General features: G+C 37.0%; 1 protein-coding gene across 1 annotated transcript in view; it reads right to left on the minus strand.

The window, feature by feature from the left end:
• cacna2d1a (calcium channel, voltage-dependent, alpha 2/delta subunit 1a) overlaps nucleotides 1–19,197 on the minus strand; it is an 88,467-nt gene that overhangs the window by 37,487 nt on the left and 31,783 nt on the right. Inside the window, exons 10-21 of the mRNA XM_062066739.1 lie at nucleotides 17,047–17,205; nucleotides 15,846–15,950; nucleotides 15,697–15,775; nucleotides 14,125–14,174; nucleotides 13,961–14,050; nucleotides 13,559–13,621; nucleotides 11,744–11,827; nucleotides 8,555–8,629; nucleotides 8,381–8,452; nucleotides 8,215–8,286; nucleotides 8,076–8,137; nucleotides 7,752–7,828 (exon numbers count right to left, since the gene is read on the minus strand). Coding sequence (XP_061922723.1) covers nucleotides 7,752–7,828; nucleotides 8,076–8,137; nucleotides 8,215–8,286; nucleotides 8,381–8,452; nucleotides 8,555–8,629; nucleotides 11,744–11,827; nucleotides 13,559–13,621; nucleotides 13,961–14,050; nucleotides 14,125–14,174; nucleotides 15,697–15,775; nucleotides 15,846–15,950; nucleotides 17,047–17,205 — 988 coding nt within the window. The remainder of the gene's footprint in view (nucleotides 1–7,751; nucleotides 7,829–8,075; nucleotides 8,138–8,214; nucleotides 8,287–8,380; nucleotides 8,453–8,554; nucleotides 8,630–11,743; nucleotides 11,828–13,558; nucleotides 13,622–13,960; nucleotides 14,051–14,124; nucleotides 14,175–15,696; nucleotides 15,776–15,845; nucleotides 15,951–17,046; nucleotides 17,206–19,197) is intronic.

Here is a 19,197-nt window from a genome sequence, read left to right on the forward strand (position 1 = left end):
ATTTTTTAACAAATCATGAATTACTTTGCACCATGTTTGTACAAATAATAACTCATGTAAAATACAAAAGTCAACTCTCAAATTTTTAAATCATGTCACACTTTGAACTGGACACCAAATCTGTTATCTGTTTCTTTGTCAGTTAGTGGGAAGCCTGGCATTGCATGCTGTTAACTAGTGTGTTGTACTCTGGTGTGTAACTTGACACTGCAACTCTGAGTGAGTCTTGCAGATGTGCATCAGTGAGGCGTGTTCTGTGTTTGTTCTTGATGAAGTTCATGTCAGAAAAGGCTGATTCACAAAGATAAGATTTTTCCTCATTGTTTGCGGAACCTTCTTAATCTTTTGGACATATTTTCACAGCAATCTGACCTTAAGCTTAATTATGATGAATGTAAAATGTTAAGGATCGGAAATCTAAAGGGAACGTCCTTTCGAATGGAATGCAAAGTGCCTGTTTTGTGGACAGATGGACCAGTTAACATACTTGGTGTTGTTGTCCCAGAAAATCTGGAAGATCTAGGCTCAGTAAATTATGATAATCGACTAAGAAAGCTGGACAAAATTATGCAATTATGGAAAGGGAAATCCCTAACCTTGTATGGTAAAATGTCTATTGCCAACTCGTTAATTATTCCTCAATTTATTTATTTGTTTTTGTCATTACCAGCTCCATCACAAAACTTTTTTAAGATTTATGAGCGGAGGGTCTTCGATTTTGTCTGGAACGGCAAACCAGAAAAGATTAAAAGAAAGGTTTTGTACAAAGAGTATGAATATGGGGGCCTGAAACTTCTCAACCTTGAAGCTATGTGTCTGTCTTTAAAAGCATCAATTGTTCCAAAGATGTATTTAAACATTGAGTGGTACACAAATGTCCTGTTGGACAAAAAACATGTACTGTATCAAAATAAATTGTATCCTTTTTTACAAGTGATCCCCTCCCAGAGAGTCTGCTGGGAAACATGGTGGGGTTCATAAAGGAAACAATCCACTCATAGTGGTGTTTTCAATTTTATGTGCCAGAAAAAAGAGACGATATTTTGCAGCAGTTAATATGGATGAACTCCTATATTGTAATAGATGGAAAGCCTTTCTTTTGGAAAAATATGTTTGAAAGAGGAATCATTTTTGTCAATGATATTATCAATGAGAATGGTAAAATTATGAAGTATGATGAATTTAGAGCTATGTATGGTGATGCTTGCTCAAGCTTTTCATTTTATCAACTAACTGGAGTAATTGGGAAAAGATGGAAATAAATAATTAATTATGGAACTATTAAATTATTAGTTTGTAAACCTCTAATAAGAAATTCTAGTTGGCAAAAAGGAACTAAAATAAATAGAAAAATATATAATTTTTATTTAATAAAGAAATCTTTGAAGGCTGCCTCATACAACACAAATGGAAAATGGGATGACTTTTTTGACTGCCCGTTGCCATGGGATGCCAAATTCAAACTAATCTATAAAACCCCTATCGATGTGCAAAATCGTTATTTTCAAATTAAAATTATTTATAACTTCTTACCCACAGGGAAAATGTTAAAATTATGGAATATGACAGAGTCAGATGATTGCCGATTTTGTTGTCAGGAGCCTGAATCCACCCTGCATTTGTTTTGGTATTGTCATATTGTGTCTTTGTTTTGGGTGGAAGTTGAAAAAATGTGTTTAAGGATTGGTTTGTTTATGAAGCTTAATGTGGTTTCTGTTATTTTAGGAGAGTTCATTGACAATCATGATTTAGTCCATTTAATTATAGTACTCGGTAAAATGTTTATTTTTAAGGCCAAAAACAGATATTCACTTAGCATTACTTTCTTTAAAACATTTATTCAGTATTTTCTAACTTTAGAAAGTTACATGGTTGAAAACGATAATGATGCCAAAAAACATTAAAAAATAGATGAGAAGTCCTCAAAGGCTTATTTTGAAAGTATAATTATGTTTATAGATTATATGATATATGTTGTTGTGTTCCCTAATTTGAGTGACCTGGACATAATCTGGACTGTACATAAATGCTTATTTTGATCATGTAATTTTGTTTATAAATGCACTGTTGTGTTCCCTAATTTTTTTCTGTGTACATGAATGAAGGTGTGTGTTGCTGAGTCCGACTTGGACATTATCTGGACTGGGCCTGTTTTAAAAAACCCTTTAAACAAATCTAATATCATTGACAACCTGGTCTGTTGAAGATAAGGCCCTTTTTTTTAAAAAATAAAATAAAATAAGATAAATAAATAAAAAACATTTTCTTGGATAAAAAAGAAAGTAAAACAATATAAAAATAATTACATAAAAAATAGTAATTAATGAAAATGTTAGTGGACCAGCAGCCTATACAATCATGTGGGCTTCAGGGACTGTGTCCCTTGCAGATGTGTTGTCTATGTTGTGTTCAGGGACTGTGTCCCTTGCAGATGTGTTGTCTATGTTGTGGGAACCAGAATATTGGTAGCAGAAAGAAATTACCCCTTTTGTGTGAGTGGGTGTGGATGAGTGTGCATGGGGGAGGTTGTTTGGGTTGATGCACTGATTGAAAGTGTATATTGTGTTTTTTCTATGTAGATTTAATTTTTTTATTTATTTATTTTTTTTTAATTTTTTTTTTTTTTTTTTTTTTTTTTTTTAGAACAGGCCCGCGGGCGACTCATCCGGTCCTTACGGGCGACCTGGTGCCCGCGGGCACCGCGTTGGTGACCCCTGGTGTAATGTTAGCACCGTAGCGCCCATAGCAGGTGTTGCTAAAGGTTGCACCCGCCTGCCCCACTACTTAATGTTATGCTGTAGTATAATTACATTGATCAGGTGCGGTGAATATGTAAAAAGTCAAAGTGCACAATGTGATTTCTTAGAGAAACCGCTCATTAGCATTAAATCTATAAACCAAGGGGTGCCCAAACTTTTTGCCTCTAAGAGCCAAATTGAAAATGTGCCAATGTTCCGCAGGCTAACCAGTTAGAGTATAAAAAAAAAAAAAATCTATACATGTTATAGTAAAAAAAAAACAGGCGGGCCAGTCAACGGAATTTCACTGTAAAATTGACAGTGTTTTTACTCAAAATTACTGTAAATTAAAGAAAAAACATGCCACTGTTTTACGTAAACATGTTTTGTGTTTAAGCTGCCAGTTTTTTACCACCAAATCTGTAGCCACTATTTTTACAGCACATTACTATAAATTTGAAAAATCTACGGTAATTTCTCTTTTTACAGTGCATTACTGGAAATCAAAAAAGAGTACCACTGTTATTTTTAGAACAAAATTCTGGCAATTCAGCGTCTACATTTTTTTAACTGTAAAAGCCACATTCCCCGTTTGTACAGTGCGTTACTGGAAATGGAAAATTGGTACCACTGATGTTTTTACAGTAAATTTCTGGTGGCTGAACTGCCGGGTTTATACAGTAAAATCTACTGACTTTTTTTACAGTGTAGTCTTGCGGGTGTCATGACGTGGACTGTGGGATGGTTTGTTTTCCCGGAATGGAAGGACATGGGATGAAGGTAAATACATAATTTAATTTTACACTAACAAAAGAACAAACAAAAGGAGCGCACAAGGCGGAGAACAAACATGGCTATGAAAACAATACTGACACATGGACAGAAACTATGGACATAAAACTAAACTCGCTAACTGTGACATGGAAAAACAAAAACTTACTTGGCGTGACATGAAGCATAAACTATGGTAGCAAGCGTAGCATGGGTAACAGAGTTAGTAGACGTAACAGAGGTAGCAGAAGTCAATGTCGCCAGGCCGACCAACAGAAAATGACAGGTTTAAAGGCCTACTGAAACCCACTACTACCGACCACGCAGTCTGATAGTTTATATATCAATGATGAAATCTTAACATTATAACACATGCCAATATGGCCGGGTTAACTTATAAAGTGACATTTTAAATTTGCCGCTAAACTTCCGGTTCGAAACACCTCTGAGGATGACGTATGCGCGTGACGTAGCCCGGGGAACACGGGTATGCCTTCCACATTGAAGCCAATACGAAAAAGCTCTGTTTTCATTTCATAATTCCACAGTATTCTGGACATCTGTGTTCGTGAATCTGTTGCAATTATGTTCATTGCATTATGGAGAAAGAAGCTGAGCAAGCAAAGAAGAAAGTTGTCGGTGCGAAACGGACGTATTTTTCGAATGAAGTCAGCAACAACAGTACACAGCCGGCGCGTCTTTGTTTACATTCCCGAAAGATGCAGTCAAGATGGAAGAACTCGGATAACAGAGACTCTAACCAGGAGGACTTTTGACTTCGATACACAGACGCCTGTAGAGAACTGGGACAACACAGACTCTTACCAGGATTACTTTGATTTGGATGACAAAGACGCAGACGTGCTACCGTGAGTATGCAGCTTTGGCTTCTAAACATTTGATCGCTTGACCGTATGTGCGCAACTTTTTTTTGCGTATGTACGTAACTTTTTTTAAATATATAAGCTTCATGAACCTTGGGTTAGGTGAACGGTCTTTTGGGCTGAGTGATTGTGTGTGTTGATCAGGTGTTTGAATTGTATTGGCGTGTTCTATGGAGCTAGGAGCTAGCATAGGAGCTAGGAGTTAGCATAACAAAGACGTAGGTGTTTTTATGCAGGATTAATTTGTGTCATATTATATATAAGCCTGGTTGTGTTGTGGCTAATAGAGTAAATATATGTCTTGTGTTTATTTACTGTTTTAGTCATTCCCAGCTGAATACCAGGTACCGTGAGTATGCAGCCTTGGCTGCTAAACATTTGATAGCTTGACCGTATGTGCGCGTCACGTACGTAACTTTTTAAAAATATATAAGCTTTATGAACCTTGGGTTAGGTGAACGGTCTTTTGGGCTGAGTGATTGTGTGTGTTGATCAGGTGTTTGAATTGTATTGGCGCGTTCTATGGAGCTAGGAGCTAGCAGAGGAGCTAGGAGCTAGCATAACAAACACGTAGGTGTTTTTATGCAGGATTAATTTGTGGCATATTAAATATAAGCCTGGTTGTGTTGTGGCTAATAGAGTATATATATGTCTTGTGTTTATTTACTGTTGTAGTCATTCCCAGCTGAATATCAGGTCACCCCCGGCTCTCACAGCATCTTCCCTATCTGAATAGCTTCAACTCCCCACTAGTCCTTCACTTGCACTTTACTCATCCACAAATCTTTCATCCTCGCTCAAATTAATGGGGAAATTGTCGCTTTCTCGGTCCGAATCTCTCTCACTTCATGCGGCCATCATTGTAAACAATAGGGAACTTTGCGTATATGTTCAACTGACTACGTCACGCTACTTCCGGTAGGGGCAAGCCTTTTTTTATCAGATACCAAAAGTTGCAATCTTTATCGTCGTTGTTCTATACTAAATCCTTTCAGCAAAAATATGGCAATATCGCGAAATGATCAAGTATGACACATAGAATAGATCTGCTATCCCCGTTTAAATAAAACAAATTCATTTCAGTAGGCCTTTAAATACTCTCTCTTGATTACAAACAGGTGCGTGATTCCAGCACGTGAGACAGGTGAAACTAATAAGTTGCCATGGTGACCAAACCAGGAAGCGTAAACAGGAACTAAAAAGTCTTAAACCAACAGGACATAACTAAAACAAAACATGATCACAAGGACATGACAGCGGGCATGCGATCAATGATCGTACAACTTGAAAGAAGTCAGTATGAATATGTATTCAATTAGGTAGCCTTCTTTTGTGGCCCCCAGGCCTCCCTTTGAGCACCCCTGCTATAGACACTGAACTAATGAATGGGATTGTGCTGAAAATGTTAATTTCCCCTCGGGGATTATTAAAGTATTTCTGATTTAATAGCAGGGTTATGTTCTGAGAACTGTTGAAAATTGTGGGGCAATACTATAATACTACTACTAAAATATTATAACAATGGGAACCAATAAAAGAGAAAAAACCACCCAACAATATTTGTCCCCTAAGGCAGGCTTCACTACACATCTTAAAATGCAGTCCTGATCCCTTCCAACTAACCATCAGTCAGCTGCAGACATAGGAGCTGTCAAGTTTAACCATTTTGTTTTTTATTCAGCGAATACGCTAAGCGAGCATGACGTTGCCGGTAAAATATGAGAGTAATGTTAGCACCTTAGTGCACGTTGCTAAACTAGTGCTGTTTGTGTCCTTACGACAAAGAGATTACTAAATAAAGTCACAGCGTTTCCTTTCCTTTTCTACTTCATGGCTTCACCTTTAAGTAATGCAAACATGCGGTTTTGCTGCTGCGGTGCCAAAACCACATCTGAGAGGGTTTGGAACAGGTGGTGGTGTGTGTGTGTGTGTGTGGGGGGGGAGGGTCTTAACACGCACACACAGCCGCTACGTGTGGGCACTGATCGCTTGCGAAGAAAAGCAGACGCCGGCTTGCTAGCGTTGTCATTATTAATCACGAGTAGTCGTTAAATGTACCAAAATGTCAGGAGTTGACAAAGACATGAGGAGAATACTTGCCAAAAAACGCTGCAGACATTCCAACACGGCAGGAGTCAGGAGATGAGAAGAAGGTCAGGGAGAGTGGGAAGGCAACAACAGGGTTACACAATATTTTATTCAAAGTGAATAAGAATATTGGAGAACAGTGAGAAGTAGGTAAACACTAGCTGTAGGAATGACGGGCATGGGACTAATAACGCGCGTGAATCATCCATTCAATTAACCACAGAGTCGTCAACAATAACTGTGGGGGTCTATAATTATGTAACCTCCTGATGCAGTTGTTATTAAGGACTCAAGTTCAATCTTGTGGGCGTAACCAACAAACAAACAAAAACACTTGGTTAAAAATATACGTATATATTTAAGGGCTGTCAAAATTAATGAGTTAACACGTGATAAATCACAAAAAATATTGCATTAATCATGAACACACAGATTAATCATGCATTTTATTTTGACCCTATAGACTTTTTTACCTTCACCACTGTAGAGTCATTGATCAGATCAACGCTTAAGTCAGTACAAATTTCACTCCAAAATACAGCCTGAAAGAACTTTAGATAAAAGTGTTACCAAGTTTTGCGCAAATAAATGTTTAAAAATGTTGCTGGATGACATTCTGACACTAAAATTGCATTCCTGTACAAATATTGGAGTCCTTTCATTAAGCACATTTTAATTATGCAAGCGAGTAATCACTTGTGATTGATCATGATTAATCTGATTAAGAAAATTAACCATAAAACAGCCCTAAGATTTTTTTTTTAACTACTTCTTTTTTGTTTGTAATTATTTTGTTTGGTTGCATAAAAAGACACCTTTCTCTCCAGCCAGTTGACTCCGGCAAGATTGTGACAAAAAGATCTGAGGTTCCATAAGAAGAAAAAAAAAGTAGGAGGTGTGACAGTGCAACAGCTAAGTTCTTCTGTTTTGCTTAGTAGACACAGTGAGTAGATAAGGATGACTCTAAGCACACGCACTAAATCTTTCCACTCCATGCACACATCGACACCCCCTGGCATTAAATTGTCAAAGACGCCACACACACAGCGAGTTTGTCTGCAGCCACAAACACACCACAACTTAATAGTGCGAGCCAAAGAAAGGCGACATGTGTGCAAGTGATGGATAGCGACCATAAGCTGATACCCCGCCCTTACATGGCGATGCAATAGCATCACACACACGCTCATTTTTTCCATGGCTAACAATTGTCGTGCATAAATTACAGGCCAAAGAGTGTGGAAAAAGCGATGAATGGAAGAAGACTTACATTTGGCTTGGGTGATGGTGTCGCCAATGGTGGCTCGGATGTAATGTGAGCTGTAGTCAGGCAGCACCAGCGCCAGACTGAGCAGACACGCGCAACACAAAAATCTCATATGAAAAATGCAGAATTTTGTTTTTCTCTGAGTGCAAGTTCCGGTCAGGCAAATACAAGAAATAATTATTGTATTGATTTGATGATATTTGAAGGGTAGATTTGTGCTCTGCTAAACATTTTTGAACATATTTTTGAGACATTTTGCTCAGTTTCCCAGTAGAAAATGCACAATCTTTATAGAAAAAGGAGCACATCAAATTAACGTGTGATTACCTGTAATCTGTACCCTTCACTGGTGCAAAGGTGTAGGTCCTCTGACCCAGATCTATGTAGCGCTGCGAGGGCCAAGAGTTGTTGTTAGAATCCTCTCCTCACCATCAATACAGTAAGTTATTAATACAACTAGAACAACCTCATCTTGTGATTTGACCAGAGCAGATATTGCATAATTCCCTGTAAGACCATCAATCATCTTCCTTCTTATCTGGAAACATAATTAGGAAATGATAAACAAAATGTACAAACTACGACACTCAACGTGACTTTTGGACTTGGGAGAATGTGACATAGATGCTCACCTCCACTTTGACTTCGTTCTCCAGCTCAGCATCCAGGAAGTCCAGCGTGACAGGCTCGTGGAACTCAGCCGTCTGCATGGAAGTTCATCATTTATGGAACTTTTTTTACAATGACTCATGTACAGGAAGTCAGATGTTGCTACGCTTCAAGTGTTCCTGAAGAACAGGAAGTACCGGTGGTTGGAGGTTAGGGTGGAGCAGCACGTATCCGTTGGGGTCGATGGCGAAGTAGTAACCATTTGGTCCGAACTGGAGGAGAATGGAAACACGAATCAAAATATCATCAATATGGCAGGTAACTGCTGTTTTTAAGGACTTTCTTCAAAAACGCTAGTCCAAGGTCCTCGTATGACATGAGCACTCTGCTGTTTTTGAGGGCCGACTGCAAACATGCTAGTCCAAGATCCTCATTGTGACAGGGGTCCTCTACAGTTTTGAGAACTTACTGCTAGTTAAAGATACTCTATATGACATGAGTTTGCTGCTGTTTTTAAAAACCTCCCTCCAAAACACTAGTCAAATATGATCTATATAGCAAGAGTGTCTTGCTGTTTTTGAAGACCTACTGTCAAAACACCAGTCCAAGTCCTCTATGTGACAGGGCACCTCTGCTATTTTTGATAACTTACTGCTAGTTAAAGATCATCTATATGATAGGGCAGTGGTTCTCAAATGGGGGTATGCACACCCCTGGGGGTACTTGAAGGTATGCCAAGGGGTACGTGAGATTTTTTTTTAATATTCTAAAAATAGCAACAATTCAAAAATCCTTTATAAATATATTTATTGAATAATACTTCAACAAAATATGAATGTAAGTTCAGAAACTGAACATCATATCAAGTAGGCTATTCCATTCATTACAATGCAACAATGCAATATTCAGTGTTGACAGCTAGATTTTTTGGGGACATGTTCCATAAATATTGATGTTAAAGATTTCTTTTTTTGTGAAGAAATGTTTAGAATTAAGTTCATGAATCCAGATGGATCTCTATTACAATCCCCAAAGAGGGCACTTTAAGTTGATGATTACTTCTATGTGTAGAAATCTTTATTTATAATTGAATCACTTGTTTATTTTTCAACAAGTTTTTAGTTATTTTTATATCTTTTTTTCCAAATAGTTCAAGAAAGACCACAACAAATGAGCAATATTTTGCACAGTTATACAATTTAATATATCAGAAACTGATGACATAGTGCTGTATTTTACGTCTTTATCTCTTTTTTTCAACCAAAAATGCTTTGCTCTGATTAGGGGGTACTTGAATTAAAAAAAATTTCACAGGGGGTACATCACTGAAAAAAGGTTGAGAACCACTGTGATAGGTTGAAAAAAAGAGATAAAGAAGTAAAATACAGCACTATGTCATCAGTTTCTGATTTATTAAATTGTATAACAGTGCAAAATATTGCTCATTTGTAGTGGTCTTTCTTGAACTATTTGGAAAAAAAGATATAAAAATAACTAAAAACTTGTTGAAAAATAAACAAGTGAATCACTTATAAATAAAGTTTTCTACACATAGAAGTAATCATCAACTTAAAGTGCCCTCTTTGGGGATTGTAATTGAGATCCATCTGGATTCATGAACTTAATTCTAAACATTTCTTCACAAAAAAATAAATCTTTAACATCAATATTTATGGAACATGTCCACAAAAAATCTAGCTGTCAACACTGAATATTGCATTGTTGCATTTCTTTTCACAGTTCTTTTTGACAGACATTTTAGTGAGGTTCAAACCATCATGGCATGGGGGAAACTCTGGGTTTATGGTAATGAATGGAATAGCCTACTTGATTTGATGTTCAGTTTATGAACTTACATTCATATTTTGTTGAAGTATTATTCAATAAATATATTCGTATATATATATTTTTGAATTGTTGCTATTTTTAGAATATTTAAAAAAAATCTCACGTACCCCTTGGCATACCTTCAAGTACCCCCAGGGGTACGCGTACCCCCATTTGAGAACCACTGCTCTATGTGACAGAGGTTCTCTGCTGTTTTGAGGACTTAGACCTCGTTAAAGATCCTCAATATGACAGAAATGCTCTACTGTTTAAAAAAAAAGCTCCCTCCAAGATGCTATTCAAATAAGATCTATATGGCAAGAGTGTATTGCTGTTTTTGAGGACCTGCTGCCTAAATACTAGTCCAAGATTCTCTGACAGGAACGTTCTGCTGTTAATAAAAACTGAATACAAAAACTGTAGTCCAACTCCTCTGTGTGGCAGGGGACTAGGGCTGGACCATTATGGCAAAAATAATAATCACGATTATTTTGATTGATTTTGTAATCACGATTAATAACACAATTATTTATTAATTTAAAAGCATGTGTATTTATTGTACCGCAAAAACTCAACTTTAAATAGTTTAAAAAAAGAATATAAACTAGTAAAGAATAAACCACAAGAAGTAAAATAATATTAATAGTAATAAAACAACAACAGTAATATAAAAAAACTAAGGTTTTCCGTTTTGTTTTTAATACCGATTTTTTTATTTTCATATAGACCTATTTTACCACCATAGAGTGTGTGGTTTTTGTGTCAAATTAAATGTAATAAAATGTAAAAAAAAAAGGGGCCGTCTCAACATTGTTTAGTTCGGGACGTGTTTCAGGGATGAATGAGCGGACATTATTCTCCCAAACAAATGTTCCTTCTCCTTATAATGACAGCATTTCACTTACATTTATTTCAATTTTCTTATTTTCAATTATGTAACTCTGTCCCCGGTTATGTGAATGCGGTCAAATGCCTTACTGTTTTTGTTGAGTTTAGGGATTATGGATTAGGCATACTAGTGCTGTTACATAAAAAGTAGCAACCATGGTGAGATCCCAGACTTCTAGTTGATGTGGTCTTTTTTTATTAATCGTTTATTTTTTATTATTATTCTAATTTCATGATCGTGTGAAGCCATAATCAAAATCAAAAACAAAATGTGCTTATTGTCCAGCCCTACAGGGGTCCTCTGCTGTTTTTGAGAAACTACTGCTAGCCAAAGCTTCTCTATATGACAGGAGCGCACTGCTGTTTTTGAGAACCTATTACTAGTCCAATGTGTGGCAGGAACATTCTGCTGAGCACCTACTGCAAAAACATAAGTCCAATATCCTCTATATGAAAGGCGTGCCCTGCTATTTTTGAGGAGTTACTTCTCGTCAAAGATCTTCTACGTGACAGGGGTCTTCTGCTGTTTTTAAGAACCTACTGCTAGTCAGATATCCTGTATAAGATGGTAAAACTGCAGTTTTTGCGGACCAACTTGAAAAAGTACAGGAAAAAGTCCTCGTATCGGAGGTGATGAGATTTCACAGGTGTACCTAATGTTATGTCCTTACAGTAAAGCGTGGCGTGAGTCTCTTGATGTCTTCCAGCGAGACGTCGATGGCCATGACACCCAAGATGAGCTGGTTCTGAGATTTCTGTAAAGACACAATACAAAAAAAGTCTAATTATGACGGAGCCTGCAGCTCCTCTGAGGCGTTTCGAGGAAATGAGCTAGCAATGGAAATATCTGGAAAGTTTCATTCCCAAAAGTCCAACATGCCGCCATGAGTCACAGACGAGGTATTTGCAGACAAAGTAACCTCGGCGTCAAACGGGTTGGACATGTAAACTCATCTTGACCCACTTTAGCTCGCCATCATTTGTCTCCCTCATCACAACAATGCTCTGCTTCTCTACATGTCCAATAAACCAAAAGTGAGGACCCGAGGAGAACGTCCAAGTAGCATTTATTCTGTATGTCCAATCATATTACAATAAAAATGATTAATGATCATCCCTCTTTGAAAAAGTTATACAGTATATATACACATGATATATACTGTATTCATATGTCTAATAAATAGTAACATTAGTGGGACTGCCTGTCTGCCAGAATGTATATAATGATAACAACATAAAAAAATACAAAATATAGAAATCAATTAAGTGCAATAAAAACACAGAAAAATATCATTAAAAATATTTTGTTGTTAGTCCAAGTGAGACTCTGCCCATCTCAATGGATTTTATAATAATATACCACTAAATAAATATACAAAATGTGATTGTTAATTATGGAACTTCAATACAAAAATAACAAATTCTTGAAAAAATATATCAGCATTTTTATTTTATTAGTGATGTTTTTAAGCATAAAATGACGTAAAATTTCACACACAAAAATACATCATGTTTTAAGCAATTGCAAAATGAAAAATATAATAATAATCATAATAGTAATAATATTAGTATTCAAGCATTTAAAGTAATACTGCAGCATTTATACAGCATAAATAAAGTAATTGATAAACAAAATATTAAAAATATAATATAGTAATAAGGATAAGAAAAAAAAGAGGAATGGGATACAAGTGTCTGAGATAACAATATTGCATCATGTGTACAAGATAAATAAAGCAACGAATAGATAAGAAAAAAACATAATATTAATAGTAACAATATTAATAAGAATAGCAATCAAATGTTTGAAATAATATTACCCCTGTATTTATACAATATAAATAAATGTATAAATGATAGTAGTAATAATAATAATAATAATACAAATAATATCCATGCATTTAAAATAATACCCCAGCATTTATACAGTATGAATAACGTATTTAATAAAAAATGTTAAACAATAATAATATTGACAATAATAATACAAATATGTGTATAGAATATTAATGCCGCAGAATTAGAACTTAAGTGAATTATATTTATATAGCGCTTTTCTCTAGCGACTCAAAGCGCTTTACATAGTGAAACCCATTATCTACATCTTTAAGCTACATTCAAACCAGTGTGGGTGGCACTGGGAGCAGGTGTTCAAGTGTCTTGCCCAAGGACACAACAGCAGTGACTAGGACGGCAGAAACAGAGATCGAACCTGGAACCCTCAAGATGCTGGTCGGCCACTCTACCAACCAAACCACGCCGGCCAATTTTTCATTAAAAAATTCAGAAAAAGGCTGAAAGCATTTGACTTTGATGCAGTCTTTTTCATTAGCAACTTAATTAAAATATAGACCTATAAATTGATAATAATAAATAAGTAAATGTGGACAAATAATAAATAATATGAATACAAAAAATAACAACGAATAACAATAATTATAGCGTGAATGGCTGTCAGAATCAAGATAGTGAGCACAAGAGCTAACCTTTGACCCTGTGTTGGTCTTGTTGAAGACAGGAAGCGTTCCTGTGATGACCAGTCCGAGCTCCTGTTGGCACAAAGCAGTACAAGTTACTCAACACAACACAAGAAGTGAAGTCTGTGTAGTTTAAAAGTGTAAAAATGAAAACGAGCTGTCGCAGTAACAAAGCACAGAGACGAGGAGGCGGCAGGGTGGGGGTCTTATCAGCAGGCTAACGATGCCTCCAGCTTGGCTCCATACTTCTTATCTGTCGCTTTAACGCAACACAAGACAAGCTCAAGTAGCATGAAAAATGATTTTAGTGCAGCCAAATAAAAGGCCATCAATAAATGACCAGAAACTGATGAGGGTTGAAACTGAGTTTAGCAACAAATATTTACACGTGTGTGAATGCTTGTTACACACCAGAGCATCCTGGTACACGTTGGTCCACTGGACCTGCTTGGCCTTTCGGTCCGCTTTGACCATCGGTCTGCCCAAAACATCAAGGTACTCCTGCGAGGAACGACAGAAGAGAAAGAAACATCAAATTCCTGCTAGCAGCCACAAGAGGGAGACATTTTCCTTACCTGAGTGTTCAACCTGATGGCACCAATGGAAGGGATCTCATAGTAGTAACCTGAGAATTGATCATTTTGAGATGTTGCTTTTTTCAATGTAAATCAATTTTCGAAAAATTAAAATTTTTATGCATAATTTTTAAATAAACATTTTGTTTAAAAAAAAAAAAAGCATGTCTGGTGTTCCTGCAAACTATATAGATCACCAGTGGAACTTATACCACCGTTTCCATACCATCAATGATCTAAATCACAGGTGTCACACTCAAGGACCGGGGGCCAAATCTGGCCCGCCACATTACTCTAATCTTGGCTGCCACATCATTTTATTGCGGACCGCTACTTCATTTTAATCTATCAATCAATCAAAATTGATATAGCGCTTTTCATACATAAAAGAAATGCAACGCAAAGTGCTTTACAAAGTTAAAAACAATACCCCGTTGACCCATATCCCCCATTATCACATACGTACACACGGACACAGATACAAAACACAACATACACACATACTGTATGCAACTATATGGACAAGTGATTGCATGACTGAGTACAGAGGAGACATGTAAGTAAACACTATCACAGGAGCCATCTGCACCGGGAGGTTATCAGACCATGGCCACCAGGACGCTGACACAGAGGCGGCCGATAACCCCTGAGGCAGATGGCTCATCTGAGGAACGTTGGAAAAAAATAATAATAAAACTTGTAAAATAGTAAGAACCATGAGGAGAGATAAAGAATAAAATACAAATAAGACATATGAAGATTAATAGAAAAAATAAAATGAATATACAGTAAATAAATAAATAAATAAAAGTCAATACAATCTTGCATAACTAATAGGATAAAAAGTAAAATACAAATGACTTGAAAAAATAATAATAATTTCAGGTAAAAGCTAAATCAAAAATGTGGGTCTTAAGCCTGCTCTTAAATGTCACCCGTACCATAATTTTAAAGTGGCATGCCACATAATTCTAATGTGGTCCACTATGTCTTTTTATGTGGTCCGCCACATCATTTTATGTCGTCCGCCACCTTATTTATGTGGCCAGTCAAATCGTTTTAAGGTGGCTCTCCATGTCATTTTAATATGGCCCGCTACATTGTTTTATGTGGTCTCCCACGTCATTTGTGGCCAGTCACTTTTTATCGTGGCCCACCACATCATTTATGTGGCCTAAAAGTCTTGAAATTATAAAAAAAAGCACTTTCTGACCAAATGTATTTGTGCTTTCAATTGTGACAGAAACATGTTGCACATGCTATTGCATATGTTTCACACTGATCAAGCAACAAGATGTACCAAGCATTTTTGTTTTGTTGTCAAAAATAAATACATAAATATGTGCTTGTCATCTTGACTTAGTTTCAAAGCAAGGTGTTCAATAATCTGTTTGAAAAAATCTAATAATCAAAAACAGTTGCTTTTTCTAGTTGTGTAACAAAGCTATTATGTGTTTGTATTCATTTATAATCACTGCTACATGTGGCCCTCTTAGGGCAGCCACAATTGCGATGTGGCCCTTAATAAATTGAGTTTGACAGCCCTGGTCTAAATGATGGTGTAAGTCTTACCTTTGTTAGTGCACGCCATCCACTGTACGGGCCCCTTGTCATAGTTGTGCTGCCCAACTGAGAACGTAAAAATGCGCACCTGTAAGGTAAGGAAATGTAACTTAGTTATAAAAAAAACCGAAAAAAATATTTAGGTTGTGGGCGCTCACAGCTTGTTTGGGGTTGTATTTCTCAAAGATCTCCTCAGCACGCTCCTCGCCTCCATCGGTGAAGAGCATGATGATCTTGTTGCAGTTGGCCCGGGACACGTTCACCTGGAAGAAAACTGCAAATGTTGGTACAACCACAAGAGGGCGACAAAGACTCACTATCGTCAGACTATCATAGGACCAAGATGTCATTACAGTATGTATGGAAAGAAATCCTTTTATGCAACCAAAAAAATGGACTTGTTTAGCCCACTTGGTTCGGTCACTGCTTTTCGTTCCGTCCGGGACTCGAACCTGGGTCGTTTGGCATAAGAGACGAGCGTGCTAGCGACTGAAGTAAACATATTTGCAAACAAAAAAAAGTGCAAGAAAATACAGCAATGGATTTAAAGTTATATAAAAAAAATATATATATATATATAATTTAAAAAAATAATTGTAAACAAAAAAAAGTTTGGGTTGCAAATCTTTTGTTCATTTGAAAAAAAAAACATGTGGGGATGCTATTTTTGGAGGTGAGGGGTTGCAAAGAGTTTTGTTTACAAATGTTTTTGTTGTTTACAAATTATTGTTTTGGGTAGGACTGACCAAAAAAACATTTGTCAACCCCCCCCCAAAAAAAACAGTGTAAAAAAAATCCCATTTATAAACAACAAAAAATGCAGAAAAGATTTGCAACCAAACTAAATATTTGCAACAAAAAACGTTTTGCAATCAAAAGAATAAACAATTAAAAAAACATTCTTATTAACAAAAAATTGTTTGCAACCCAAATTGTTTTTAATTTTTATTCAAAATGTATTTATTTTAATTATTTCAAATCCATTAAAAAAAACCAATACTTTTTTTGTAGTAATTCTTTTTTTGGTTTAGTTGGGAATGTGAGTGTTGTCGGTCTATCTGTGTTGGCCCTGCGATAAGATGGCGACTTGTCCAGGGTGTACCCCGCCTTCCGCCCGAGTGCAGCAGGAATAGGCTCCAGTCACCCCCCCCCCCCCCCGGTCCCAAAACGGACAAGCGGTAAAAAATGGATGGATGGATGGATGGATGGATGCATAAAAAGTCTCACATTTCACTCCATATCATTACAGTACAGAATTATTATTCAAAATAAATGTTATTATATAAAAACCGATCATATGATTGGACAAACTGCGAAAACCCTCAGTATTAGAAGGACACTCTTCAATAACGTCCATACTTGGGCGAGCTGCTTGAAGGCCAGCTCGAAGCCCCCCTTGTAGTTGGTGGTTCCTTTGGCGCTGATGCCCTGCACAGCGTCCTTCAGTTTCCTCTTGTTGCGCACGTTGGCCTGCACCAGGTTCTCGAAGCAGGTGACGTGCGTGGCTTCGTTGTTAAACTGGAGAGGGGAAAAGAGGGAGAGGAAGGCGGGATGACGGGAAAGGGGATCACACGCTCGGAGAAGTATGTAGGTGCACATATTTGAATAGAAATTAAAAAAATATGTGGCAGGGATTTTTTTTTTTACTTTGGGCGTCATGCAGATAAAGTATCTAACTGACATCAATCTCATTTTCAACACTTTGTTTTAAACAAAAAAACAAAGTTTACAGACCCAAGGAGGCTAAAGGAGAAGAAGGAAGGATAGCAAGGTAGGGACAAAAACACATCCTGATTATGGATTAATATTATTAGTTTTACTGCAATCACGAAAGCAACCACAACCATAATCAGAAATAAAAATATTGTCCTATATTTGGGGTCAATACCGTCTTTTCTTTATTTCATCAGCACATCCTTGTATAATCATATTGACGACAGTTTAAGCGAGCCTTAATGTAAGACGACCACATTTTTTCGACTGTTTTCTAGGAACGTCTTATATTGTCTTTATTTAATCAGCACACTCTTGCAGTTGCGTACTGACTATAATACAAGCAACACTGAACATAAGATGACCACTGCTTCTCAGACCTTATTCTTTATCTACATACACTTAGACTACAATATTGACTTAAATACAAGCAGTCCTGGATATAAGACTACCACTCATTTTTCAGACTGTTTTCTAGGGCAAAACCACCATCTTATATATAACTACAGTATTGTCACACCCTTGCAGCACAATACTGACTAATACAAAAAACCCTGGATATAAGACAATCACTCCTTTTCAGACTATTTTCGAGGTCAAAATTACTTTCTCATAATAGTTATCTTTATTTCGTCAGCATACCCTTACTATACCGTATTGAAAAATGAAGCATCCCTGAATATAGAACAACCACTTTTTTTAAGAACGATTTCTGTGGGAAAATGCTTTGTTATACTCCAGTCAAAACGGTATTTTCTTTATGTCTGCAGCACACCATACTGACTATAATAGAAGTAACCCTGAATATAAGACAAGCGCTCCTCTTAAACTATCTTATAGGGCAAAATTAACGTCTTGTATTCGCGTAAATATATTTTTCCTTTATTTCATCACCATACACTTAAAGTACTGTAAAGACTACAAAATAAACAAGCTTTAATATAAGACGACCACCCTTTCAGACCTATTTCTGTGGAAAAATGCTGTCTTACATTCCAGTCAAAACGGTATTTTCTTTATTTTATCAGCACATCCTTGCACTACCACACTGATTATATTACAACTGAATATAAGACAACTTCTTTTTAGACGGTTTTCAATGGAAAAACTACACTCATATTCCGGTCAGTACAGTGTTTTATTTGTTTCATCAGGACACACTTAGTACATAAGACAACCCCTCTTTTCAATAGCTGTTTTTATTTAAAAAATGCAATTTGCATTGAGTTTTTTAAAATATTTTTATATTGTCTCCTCTTTGAGCTTCCATTTAATCGTGGTAGAGGAGTTTGCGTGTCCTAATGATCCTAGCAGCTATGATGTCTGGGGCTTTTATGACAAACAGATCCTAGTTGAGGGACCAGACAAAAAACAACTTAAAAACTTCTATGAATAGACGACACCAGGAACATAATTTTCCCTCGCCCGGACGCAGGTCACTAGGGCCCCCCTTTGGAGCCAGGCCAGGAGGTAGGGTTAAATGGAGAGCGCCTGGTGGCCAGGCCTTCCCCCATGGGACCCAGCTGGCCACAGCCCAAAGAGGTCCTTGGCAGACCAATCCTTGGCTAAAGAAGGAAGCTCTTGGGACGTGGAATGTCACCTCATTGGGGAGGCTGAGCTGGTGCGCAAGGTGGAGAAGTTCCGGCTAAATCTAGTCAGTCTCACTTTGATGCAGAGCAAGGGCTCGGCAACCAGACTTCTCGAGAGGGGTTGGACTCTCTATCACTCTGACGTTGCCAGCAGTGAGCGGCAACGGGTGGCAATACTTGTTGCCCCGCGGCACAGAGCCTGCACGTT

Source organism: Entelurus aequoreus, linkage group LG12, assembly GCF_033978785.1.
Source record: "Entelurus aequoreus isolate RoL-2023_Sb linkage group LG12, RoL_Eaeq_v1.1, whole genome shotgun sequence".
NCBI lineage: Eukaryota > Metazoa > Chordata > Actinopteri > Syngnathiformes > Syngnathidae > Entelurus > Entelurus aequoreus.